The sequence below is a fragment of the Nannobrachium achirus genome (assembly GCF_963921795.1).
Source record: "Nannobrachium achirus genome assembly, chromosome: 22".
NCBI lineage: Eukaryota > Metazoa > Chordata > Actinopteri > Myctophiformes > Myctophidae > Nannobrachium > Nannobrachium achirus.
The window spans coordinates 2667698-2680197 of NC_137829.1; the positions used below are offsets into that span (position 1 = coordinate 2667698).

A 12500-nucleotide genomic window follows, 5' to 3' on the forward strand; every position below is an offset into this window, starting at 1 on the left:
GACAAATGGCTGACGCTCATCACAAGGTAACCCAACTCTACGGGTCACGCTGTATTTCATAACACCGTCCTGACAGTTTTTGTTTTCTGTAGCCTGTGGTTAACAACCAGTGGAAAGGTGTGTGTGTGTGTGTGTGTGTGTGTGTGTGTGTGTGTGTGTGTGTGTGTGTGTGTGTGTGTGTGTGTGTGTGTGTGTGTGTGAGTGTGTGTGTGTGTGTGTGTGTGTGTGTGTGTAAGCGCTTGTTCACGCGCGCGCATGTGTGTGTGTGTTATTTAACATGTCTTGGAGCAGTAAAAGGAGGGGAATGTCTTGCGTGGTTGAGACGAGTTTTGAACCCGTCCGATCATAACACCGCCAATCAGCGAGGGTTTCGGTTTCCATCTCTTTTCACTAACGTCGAGCTGCTTCCGTTTTCCCCCGACAGCCGGATACACGAGGAGAAAGAGAGAGATGACCCCAAAACCATCCCGCTCAAGATCTTTGCAAAGGACATCGGGAACTGTGCATATGTAAGCACCCTGTCTGTCTGTCTGTCTGTCTGTCTGTCTGTCTGTCTGTCTGTCTGTCTGTCTGTCTGTCTGTCTGAACTTTTTACTTTCAAGGACCCCTGGGTAGCTATATATGGTATTAGACCACAGACCCCCATGGAACCAAATGAACGCGCAAGGGTCCATTTGGTTCCCTTTTTGCACTTTGTGCGCCGACCTACAAGCTCACAACACGTCATAACGAGACACGTTGTGAGCTTGTAGATCTGCAATTTTTTGGCAAATGTTCCGCCCCAGGATAATGGATTTTGATTATCGTGATAATATCGTAAATCGCGATTTCTTTGGTGACAATAATCGTGATATGAAATGATCATATCGTCCCATATCCCTAGTCTCTACACTGTTACAGTAACTCAGGCTGCGAGGCTATAATACACAGTCACCAGCAGCACACTTACGTAAGCATTTTAAACTGTGTATTTCCATAAAGTTGATAGATAGATACCTTTATTATCCCAAGGGGGAAATTTAGTAAATGAAATCCATCAAAGTGTCTGATAGCTGAGTGCTCTTCCTCCAGGGTTAGGGTTAGGGTTAGGGTTAAGGTTAGGGTTAGGGTTAGGGTTAGGGTTAGGGTTAGTATCATAAAGTGTCTGATAGCTGAGTGCTCTCCTCTCCCTCCAGGCCAAGACGCTGGCAGTCAGCAACAACGACAGCACCAGTGATGTCACCCGCATGGCTCTGCAGCAGTTTGGCATACAGGTATTCATATTTTTATATTTTTATATTTTTATATTTTCGTCGTTGTCGGGTGGAAACCTTGTGCGTCCAAAACCTTCCCCTTTTTGTTGTTTTAACAACGATTTAATAGAAATAGTGGAAATAGCCGATCTACAAGCACACAATGCCCCGCGATGCGAGGCGGTGTGCTTGTAGATCTGCAATTTTCACTAGTTTTGTGCGACAGTCTTGTATGATGAAGCAGGACTTTACTTTACGAAAAAAACAAACTAATTTGGATACGCTGGATACGCTGGATACTATACCCTTGGCCTCCTGCGTGTGTGTGCGCACGCGTGTTGTGTGTGTGTGTGTGTGTGTGTGTGTGTGTGTGTGTGTGTGTGTGTGTGTGTGTGTGTGTGTTTCTGCACCGTTCTCGGATCCACTGGGAGGCCGTGTCGTTACTGGGCCCCGTCCATTCATAATTTTAAACAACATGCCCTCCTTTGTTTTGTGTGTGTGTGCGTGCGTGTGTGTGTGTGTGTGTGTGTGTGTGTGTGTGTGTGTGTGTGCGTGTGCGTGTGCGTGTGCGTGTGCGTGTGCGTGTGTGTGTGCGTGTGTGCGTGTGTGTGTGCCTGTGTGTGTGTGTGTGTGTGCGCAGGGCTGTGTTAAAGACCACCAGCTATGGGTGAGCAGCAGCAAAGACGACCCCCCCTACCCTCTTATAGGTGAGTCATCTGTCACTCTGTCACCTCTGCCCCCCCCCCCCCCCCCCCAAAAGGAAGAGTTTGGACAATTGCATTTTTGTTGTCGAGTGATTCCCATTTACCACACACACACACACACACACACGCACGCACGCACGCACGCACGCACACACACACACACACACACACACACACACAAGCGCACGCACACACGCACGCACATTCTTTACACATACCTAGACGCACTAATTGGCTCCTTCTGCGACCACCCCTCTGACCTTTTTTAACCCTATACCTGACCTCTCTCTCTCTCATTGGCGTCAGTTCAGAAAAAGCTAAGGTATGGCAACATGACTGGTGTCTTGCACGCGCGCGTGCAAGACACCAGTCATGTTGCCATACCTTAGCAACAGGCATGATACATTTATTTTAAGAAGTACATTTTATTTCCCCCCCCGTTTCTACGGTTTCTTGGGCTGTGTATGGCAGCCTGGAACGGTTGTTCAAGTGCAGCTAATGTTGGCATGTTAGTAAACGTGCCACAATACCTTGTTAAAGTGACCAATTTTGTTACATTTTGCATTTGTAGTTATTTTACTGTAATTTAACAACATAATAACCAGCACAGACAGACAGAAGAGACATTGATGGATTTATATTTAAAAGTAACTTTTATTTTCCCCCCTGGACCCAGGGTATGGCAGCTACATAGTACATACCCCTGCCATACCCAATTGACGCCCCTGCTCTCTCTTGTGCACAGGCCACGAGTTTCCCTTCTGCATCAAGATGAGCCACATCCGTGACGGGGGGAGTAGCGGGGGGCTAGCAGGAGGAGGAGGGGGAGGGGGAGGAGGAGGAGGAGGGGGCAGTTACCCAGGGAGCCCCTCGGACTGTCCAGGAGTGCTGCTGCTGGACCAGTGTCTCCCTCCGGACACCCAGTGTCAGTTCATCCTCAAGCCCAGCAGGGTGCTCCCGCGGCAGGCCCCGCTCATCGGTAAGACCTGTCAACAATTCACCCTTTGTCAAGTCCCGCCCCGTTGTCCCGCCCCTCTTCGCACCCATGGTTGTGTCCTGGGAGTCGCATAGGTGTCCATCAAGCCTGATGTATAGATATTACTGTAAGCCAGAGGTTCTCAAACCTTTTTTTGGCTCTGGTCACCCCTGTAAATAACCTTTTCATACATGGCAACTTTACAGTTCCTTACATTTATGATCAAATATGTAATTCTTTCCCCTTGAGATACAGTTTATGTCACACGGAAAATATCTGTTTCCATTGTACGGTAAGACACATCGAAAATAGCTTATTGGCGTTTGACCACTTAAAACCCTAGCATCCCTATTCTGGGGAGAACATTCACAAAACAAAAATGTGACGTGCTGTGAGCTTTTAGATCTGCTATTTTTGGTGAAAAGTCTTGGTGTAGGCTGAAAAAGATCGCACCAAGTGCAGTGGAACTCAGGTGAGGTCCGTTTTACTAAGTATACGCGGTTAAACTGAAGTGATATCGATGAATTCCAAATGTTATCAAAGCGCTCTGAGACACCGCTGGACTTCACGTCACGTCGCGGCTGTAGATCGGCGTGAGACGCCATAACCGAGGCGTTATAAGGAAACAAGTGTGTTCCACGTTGGACACTGCGTGTGATTCAAAGGTCTGGTTCTGTTGACGAGAACGAGAAGAGCAGGCAGGCAAGCGAAGAAGAGAACAGCGGAAGACGCAGTGGGTTCAGAGGGCGCTAGGACAAGGAAGTGAGCCGGAGCCAAAAAGAAAATATGGAAAAATGATAGAATGTCACGGCAGACAAAGGAGAAGCGAATCCCCCAGAGGAGAAGGAACTGAGTGTGTGAGAAAGGGGAGAAAAAAAGGGACACAGCTAGAGAGAAAGAAAGAGGGTCACTGGAGGGGACGGAAAGAGAAACAATGTCGCATGACACACAGAGGGAGGGGGGGGGGGAGGAGGGGGAGGTGGAGAGAGAGATACAAAGGCAAAGAGTGGGAATGGAGAGAGAGAGAGAGAAAGAGATACAGAAGTGAAAGAGAGGAAGTGAATCGGGAGACAAATAAAGAGAGAAGGAGAGACACAGACAGAGGAAGACATTGTCACTGTCGGGCAGAAATCTCCAAGTTTCAAACGTGTTTGTTTTTTCATAAAGTAAAGTGCCGCTTCATCATACAAGACAGTCGCACAAAACTAGTGAAAATAGCAGATCTACAAGCACACAACGCCGGCTATTTTCACTATTATAAATCGTTTTTAAAATAATAACCAGTAGGACTCCCTAATCAGGAGATAAGCGACCGTCAGGGCGCATCGCATACACAAACTTTAGAAGGCATGGTAGGCAATAAGGAGGGAATATGGGAAATGGGACAGATCCATGTTGATGACGTGACTTTAGAGATACTGTGTAGCGCTTTGCGTGATTTCAGGGCAAAATCTGTAGAAAAAACACCTGACAACAACAATATGTAGAGTGAGACAACACAAGCATACGGGAGGATGACTGCGGATGAGAAATGGAACAGGAGGAGGAACAGAGATTGAGAGAGAGGGAGAGAGAGAGAGAGAGTCATAAAAAAGATAGGCAGGAGGGTGGAGTGAGAGAGATGGAAAGAAAAAGGGGGGATGAGACGGAGGAGGAGGAGGAGGGGGCAAAAGAAGCGTTGTAGAGAGCAGGGACGTGCTGGCCATTGGGAAAAGCGGGACAACTCCCAAACGGCCGGTTCATTCCCGGCCGGTCCAGGCCGGCCATTAGGAAAAAAAATAAAATTAAATGTTGGCCTTCGTTCCATTTTGGGGGCTGGGCGGCCAACAAAGTAAATTGTCACTGTCAGGCAGAAACCTTGTATCTCCAAGTTTCAAATTTGTACATTTTTTCGCAAAGCAAAGCCATGCTTCATCATACAAGGCCGTCGCACAAAAGTTGTGAAAACAGCAGATCTACAAGCACACAACGCCTCGCGGTGCGAGGCGTTGTGTGCTTGTAGATCGGCTGTTTTCACTAGTTTAAATCATTTTTAAAATGATAAATACAAAACAAACGGTTTTGGACATACAAGGTTTCCACCCGACAACGACGAAATATAACTCATGTAATTGGCCCACTGGCTTGTCACTTGTCATGATCTGAAATGGCAAATCTTTGAGTAGCAGCAATGAGGGCCTCTCCAACTCTTTTTCCCGGGCTGAATCAGGGGCCCAGCATGTCCCTGGTAGAGAGAGAGAGTGTTTTCCAGCATGCGAGGAGGCTCTGGCATGCTGACCGCAACGCCTTGCCTTGGATTCCTCCTCTAGCCTCCCCAGCCTCAGATCCAGCCCAGTTGTTGCATAATCTCTCCACACCAACCTAATGACTCGCACCCAGCCCGGCAGCTCAATAACATACAGTACAGTACGCACATCTGGATGTACTTGTTTGAGTGTATGTACGATCGTTAAACTTTTTGGGCCCTATTTTTGTCCATGTCTTACCCCTATTATTTGTATTTTTATACAAGCTCACAATGTATGTGTATTGTGTAGTGGTGGAAAAAGTACAACATTTTTTTTACTTGAGTAAAAATATCAATACTGCAACTTAAACATACTCTGTTAGTAAAAGTCCAGAATTCAAGATGTACTTGAGTAAAAGTATGAAAGTATTGGCATCAAAATGTTCTTAAAGTTACTAAAAGTAAAAGTACACAATGTTTGAAAATAGCCGATCTACAAGTTCACAACGCGCCGCGATGCGATGCGTCGTGAGCTTGTAGATCGGCTATTTTCAAATAACCAAGGTATAAAATGGTGCTATAGTGGATTAATGTACAGTATGTTTTAAAATATCATAATTTATATCTGCAATGTAACTAGTAACTAAAGTTTTCTAATAATTGTAGTGGAGTAAAAGTACAATATTTGCCTCGTGAGATGTAGTGGAGTAGAAGTAAAAGTACTGAAAACTGGAACTACTCAAGTAAAGTACAGATACCTCAAAACTGTACTTAAGTACAGTACTTAGTTACTTTACACCACTATGTACGTGTCGATGTAGATTGGCCATTTCAAAATAGTAAGAAAAAAAAAGGCAAAGAACTTTAGGGATTAGAGGTAAGGCATGGACACAAATATTTGCCTCTAATGCCTCAATTAGGGACGCCAGGTTGTAAGTGGTTACGCAAACAAATAAATTACACGCACGCACAGCACACACACGCATGTGTGCTTCCGTGCTCATGGGTGTTTTCTTAGTATAATGGACGCTTTAAGCTGAGGAGCAAGCCTCCCTCTGGCTTGTAAAGGTCCACTCCAAAACACACACTTTTATTGTCCACGAGGAGACATATTTCATCTGTTTCATAATAAGCCAACGGGGGTTTAGTAACGAGATGATAAACCGTGCCCACCCACTTATCTCGCACTCGTTCTCTCTCTCTCCCTGTGGTACTCGGCGCCTCTCGCTCGACCAAAAATTGTTTTCCACCTTCGGCGACGTGAAATGATGCAACGCTTGATTTATTTGTTTGTGCTCGACGTGCGGAGAAACGTGGGCGCGTGCCAGTAAACCGCGTTATGTTTGAGCTGCGTTCCACAGTGTAATTGGGCCGAACGGCCAGACTGTTTAAAAGTGAAGTTTTGATTGGGCAAAGCCCCGGGGCAACTATGCGAGCTACAGCATACCACATGTGTGCCTCCACCCAAACAAAACCAGAGATTCTGTTTTCTATAATTCATTAGTGATGACTTTATTTCATCCAAATACAGTTAAGAGTTATAACTTTGTGCCGTGCTGTGAGCTGTGTGTGTGTGTGTGTGTGTGTGTGTGTGTGTGTGTGTGTGTGTGTGTGTGTGTGTGTGTGTGTGTGTGTGTGTATACCGTTTATATACTGTATATACATACAACATACAGTAGGTATATCATACTGAACAAGCACACATACATGTTGGTAGACCTGCAAAACACACATGCACACACTATGTTTTGACATGAATGAGCACATATTCATGAGCATGAAGAGCATGAAACACCTAGTTCTACACACACACACACACACACACACACACACACACACACACACACACACACACACACACACACACACACACACACACATCGAATTAAAACAAACCCTCCGGCTTCATTTAACTTGAGAGCGTCCAAGCACGCCTGAGTAAACACACTTGGAGTCAAACCTTTCTGTCTGTCTGTCTGTCTGTCTGTCTGTCTCTCTCTCTCTCTCTCTCTCTCTCTCGTTCTATTCTCTCTATCTCTGCTTCAATCGTTCTCTGCTCCACTCATCCGTCTTCCTCTCTCTCCGTCATTCTCTACATAATCTTCCCTCCATCTCTTTCGCTCCCATTTCCGTCACTCTACCCTGTTCTCTCTTCACTTTTTCTCTTAATTTCTTTCTTTCTTTCTTTCTTTCTTTCTTTCTCTCCGTCCCTCTCTCCTCTCTCTCTCTCTCTCTCTCTCTCTCTCTCTCTCTCCATTCTACCTCCTCCTCTCCCTCCCTCTGTGGTTGTAACCACTTACAAGCCCCTTTATACTCATCATGCGGTGCATAGCGAAAATAGTCAAGGTACAAGCTCACAATGCATTGCCAAGCAACGCTTTGTGAGCATGTAGAACAACTGGGAACAATTCTGAACATTTCAGATTTTTTTTGATATACAAGCTCACAGCGCAGCACCGAGTGCCGCGCTGCGAGCTTGTAGATCTGCTATTTTTGGAAAAAGTCGTGAAAATGTGTGCAAATCTTTGAATATATGTATTTTCAAAGCGAACATTTGTAACTCCAATTTTGCTTCTGGGGGGTCCCTGGAACTAAATATTTTGAGATGGGGGTACATGGCCAAATAAATATCATTTTGGGGGTCCTTCAAATGAAAAGGTTTGAGAACCACTGACGTAGTAGTCTCTCAAGAACAGACTAACTGAGCTCCAGTTAAGTGAAAAGGACCTTTTCTTTGACGATGGCCGGCCAGATTGCTGACATAGAAACATAGATTTTTTTCAAAAAAATCTTAGAAGGATTCAACAGACACTTATAGAATCGGGTCAAAATTCAAATTTTCACGATTTTTCAAAAATAGCAGATCTACAAGCTCGCAGCGCGGCACTCGGTGCCGCGCTGTGAGCTTGTATATCTGCTATTTTTCAATAGTTAAAGCATAAAATAATAATACACAATACTGTGTACCCGTTCTGAACGGGTTAAAAAAGACGTATCCGACCCGTCCCGTCTCCTCACTGGTTCTCCGTTCTCCTCTTGGTTCTCCAGACCCCGTGCAGCAGAAACCCTTCAAGAGGAAACGCTCGCTGATCAACTGGACGTTCTGGAGGGCGGGCTCCAGCGGCCAGCTGGACAGCCTGCCGCTGTCCCCCACCGCGCTGCACCCCCCCCGGGGCGGGGGGCCGCCTGTTCGGCAGACCCCTGGGCTCCATCTGCGGCCCCGACAACGCCCTGCCCAAGCCCGTCATGGTGAGAGCTATAGGGATTATTATGGGACCATATGAAAATGTCATATCACGATTTATTGTGACAAAAGAAAACGCGATTTTACAATATTATCGCGATAATCAAAATCCATTATCCTGGGGCGGAACATTTTGCCAAGACGCCTTGTGAGCTTGTAGATCGGCTTTTCTTTTTACTAGTTTAAATCATTTTGAAAATGACAAATACCAAACAAACGGTTTTGGACATACAAGGTTTCCACCCGACAACAACGATGTGTTTGGTTACGTTTGTATTCTCTCCGAATTACAAATGGATACGTTGACACTAGGCATGTTTGTGTGTCTGAGGCAGAGCTAGAATCTAGATGGAAGAGAACAACAGACAGCCGTAATATTAACACTTACTGGGGACCTGTCAGAACGGCAAGGGAATCATAACACCTCAGGGACTTCATTTACATTGTCTCTGCATCATGGAATATTTCTAGTGAAACCTGTTGAGCCAACCAAACAACATTCCACCGGCTTGTTCTGTTTATCTACAGATAGAGTGACACGAATAATTCTGCGTACGCACACACGCACATGCACACACACACACACACACACACACACACACACACACACACACACACACACACACATGCACACACACACACACATGCACACGTGCACACAACACACAGCATTGGCCATTCAAAATAGCAGGTGTACAAGTTCAAACTTGTACACCTGCTATTTTGAACTTTGGAAGTGAACTGCTGATTTAGAAGGCATTTGTAGAACCGGCTTATATGGGTTAAAAGTAACCAGTTTGTATGTGTTAACTCATACTCCACGATGCTATGCCCGTAGATCCCGGAAGTTTAATTAGCTTTAATCATTATGAAAGGATTAAAAGTATTATCGCTGATTTTCGCTGATTCTGGCTCTTTAGGCCCGCCCCCCTAACTGTATCCGGTCATTTCCGGTCTGGACCGGATCTAGCTTTCCGTATCCGGTCTGAGCCTGGGCCATAGTCCCGCCTCCGTTGGTTTACATTGTAACAGAAGAGAAAGCTACTCGGCGATGGAACACTCGTTTTTCAATCGGATTTTTGCGTTTGGAAACTTTGATCCAGTCTCTACACGCCTGGATTATGATCCCCGCACATATCGTGCGTTTTGTGCGCGAACGTGTCCACTTGTTACCATAACGCACAGTTGGCTTTTTTCAATGTTTTTTCATGTAAACACTGGCGGATAAGCAGGGATACAGCGTGGCAACGGATATGTCTATTTCAATGGGGTTTTTTTTATTCGAAAGCTTGTCACCGAGTCTACACGTCTACTAGATGAGTCCCGCACAGATTGTGCACAATGCGTGCGCGTGCCCACGTTAAAAGGTAAGGACAATTTGGCAGCTGCTTACTACAGCTATGTTTAAAATGGCAGCAAAATTGTTAATATACAACAGATAGTTCCAACGGAGCAATCTGATTGGTTGAAATAGCTATCTATCTGTGCTTTAAACCAGCATGATGCCACTGGTCTAATCGAAGAATATATAGGCTATCTCTTTACTGCTTTCCATTGGTTCAATATTATTTTAACCAACACGCAAAGGGTGTTCAATAGCCCTGATTTATGCCAAAATATAAAACCTCAAAAATGGAGTTAAGAGGTTTTGGCCAGACAGTGACGATATAATCAGCTGTGCCCGGTGTGCTGGGTCCTGTCCCGCAATAACATCGTACAACAACAACAACAATACAATAACCAACGCTGTCTCCTCCCTCCTGTCGCGTGCAGGACATGCTGGTGTTCCTGTACCAGGACGGGCCGTACACCAGGGGGGTGTTCAGGCGCTCTGCGGGGGCCAAGGCCTGCCGAGAGCTGCGTGAGCGTCTGGACAGCGGGGCCCAGGACACGGAGCTCACCCAGCAGTCTGTGTTCGTCACCGCCGCCGTCTTCAAGGTAAGGACTCCGGCAGGGGCGTCACAAGGGGTAGGAAAGTGGGACTGAGGTGGAGGGGCCCTAGTAACCTTATCTATTTGAAAAATAGCAGATATACAAGCTCACAGCGCGGCACCGAGTGCCGCGCTGCGAGCTTGTAGATCTGCTATTTTTAAAAAGTCGTGAAAATGAGTGAAAATCTTTGAATATATGTCTTTTTCAAGCGAACGTTTGTAACTCAAATTTTGCTTTTGGGGGGTCCCTGGAACTAAATATTTTGAGATGGGGGGTCCATGGCCAAATACATATCATCTTGGGGGTCCTTGACATGAAAAAGTTTGAGCACCACTGACATGGAAACATAGGTTTCTTGCACACATTTTCAGAGTTTTTGAAAAATAGCAGATATACAAGCTCGCAGCGCGGCACCGAGTGCCGCGCTGCGAGCTTGTATATCTGCTATTTTTCAATGGTTAACATTCATGGGGGCCCCGCAGTGAATCCTTGTACCCAGGGCCCAGAATTTGTTGTGACGCCCCTGGACTCCGGACCAATGGACCGGCTTTGCCGCTCATTGCTTTCACCGCCTCCCTGATACGTTTCAGTTATGCGTTTATGTTGCGCAGCTCAGGGCCAGCCAGGGACGCGGCTTAATGTTGAAGCAAAATACCTCATCATCCACCATTTGGAGAGAAGCCGACTTGTTTTTATTGCCGTTGTCTTTCATTTACATTCAGCGCAATTGGCAGGATATGAGCCATGCAGTGTACTAAAATGTTCCGTGTTTGTTTGTGTGTGTGTGTGTGTGTGTGTGTGTGTGTGTGTGTGTGTGTGTGTGTGTGTGTGTGTGTGTGTGTGTGTGTGTGTGTGTGTGTGTGTTTGTGTTGTTTGCAAACAGGACTTCTTGCGCAACATTCCGGGCAGCCTGCTGTGCGGTGAGCTGTACGAACAATGGATGTCCGTGATGGAGGGAGAAGGAGAGGAGGAGAGGGCGCACGCTATCGCCAGGTAGCACGCATGCTAACTAGCACGTAGAATGTGTAGATAATACACACATGAAGGCCCCGTTTCGGGCGCTCATTCTCTCAAGTGTCACACCCTCTGTGTTTTTCCACCGTGTTATTTCTCTAACATCTGAAGTCTGGTACCGGTATATACTTTGCCTGATATATACTTCACACGATGCTGCGGCGTACCCAGAAATATAGCCTTTCTATAGGCTATTGCCAGACGTTTTCCGTTTGCTATGTAACATAACTCTATTTCTAACCCCTAACCTTAAATTCCAAGGTTAGTGAGCTAAATGATCTCACTTTCCGTAGTTTTTCTTATCCAAAAGACAGAAGACAAAGTGGTACGAGTGTATCAAGTCTCACTCATTCTCACTTTCGCTCTCACTCACTAACACTAGATCACTCTCTCTCACACACACACACGCACGTACGTACGTACGTGCGCGCGCATGCCAGCACGCACGCACGCACGCACGTACGCACGCACACACACACACACACACACACACACACCAAACCCTACAGGCATTCATTCCATGTACTGTAGGCGTTCTAATGTACACATATAATGACAAGGGACAGACTTCAATAGGTCAGAGGAAACCAGAGAGTCGTGCGTGAAGCTGACAGTGATGATGACTGGCGGCGAGTCGCTCTGCTCCGGCAGCAAAGAGACGCATTCCTTCCTCTCGGGCCGAAGAGAGAGAGAGAGAAAAAAAAGGTCCAACAATGAACATGTATTTTAGAGAAATTCCTTGCAAGCCACGGGCGGCAAATGACAAGATGGATCCACTGTGGATGCGTGAGAAAAGAGTATACAGTATGTGTGTCTCTTTCTCTGGTGTTAATTTCGTCCACTAAAACTACGGTGAAAAATGTTCTTCGACTAAATTTTTTATTTTGTTAAACTTTTTTTTTTTTTTTATAACAAAAAAAAAAATGCTGTATGGTGACTAAAACCAAGACTAAATATGTTGACAATTTCGTCAACAAATAAAAACTAGACTAAAATGTTATAGGGAGGGACTAGTGGAGAAGAGATCCAGTAGAACTAAAAGACAAGTCATTTTAGGTTTGGTTGCATTCTGAAAATAGCAGATCTACAAGTAGATGGACTATTTTCAGCATGCAATGCAACCAAGTGTAAAACAATTACGACGCCATCAAAGCCTGACAAAATACATTGT

The 12500-nt window shown here is 45.7% G+C and overlaps 1 protein-coding gene across 1 annotated transcript in view; it reads left to right on the forward strand.

Annotated features, from left to right (window-relative positions):
- The window catches only part of LOC308308148 (rho GTPase-activating protein 20-like), a gene marked incomplete at its 3' end in the record, with an annotated part of 57415 nt that overhangs the window by 24779 nt on the left and 20136 nt on the right, over window positions 1-12500 (forward strand). The window contains 9 exon segments of the mRNA XM_080753513.1: window positions 1-26; window positions 425-509; window positions 1176-1253; window positions 1873-1939; window positions 2682-2915; window positions 8188-8300; window positions 8302-8388; window positions 10157-10321; window positions 11199-11308. The exon segment at window positions 1-26 is cut by the window's left edge and continues 16 nt beyond it. Coding sequence (XP_080609639.1) covers window positions 1-26; window positions 425-509; window positions 1176-1253; window positions 1873-1939; window positions 2682-2915; window positions 8188-8300; window positions 8302-8388; window positions 10157-10321; window positions 11199-11308 — 965 coding nt within the window.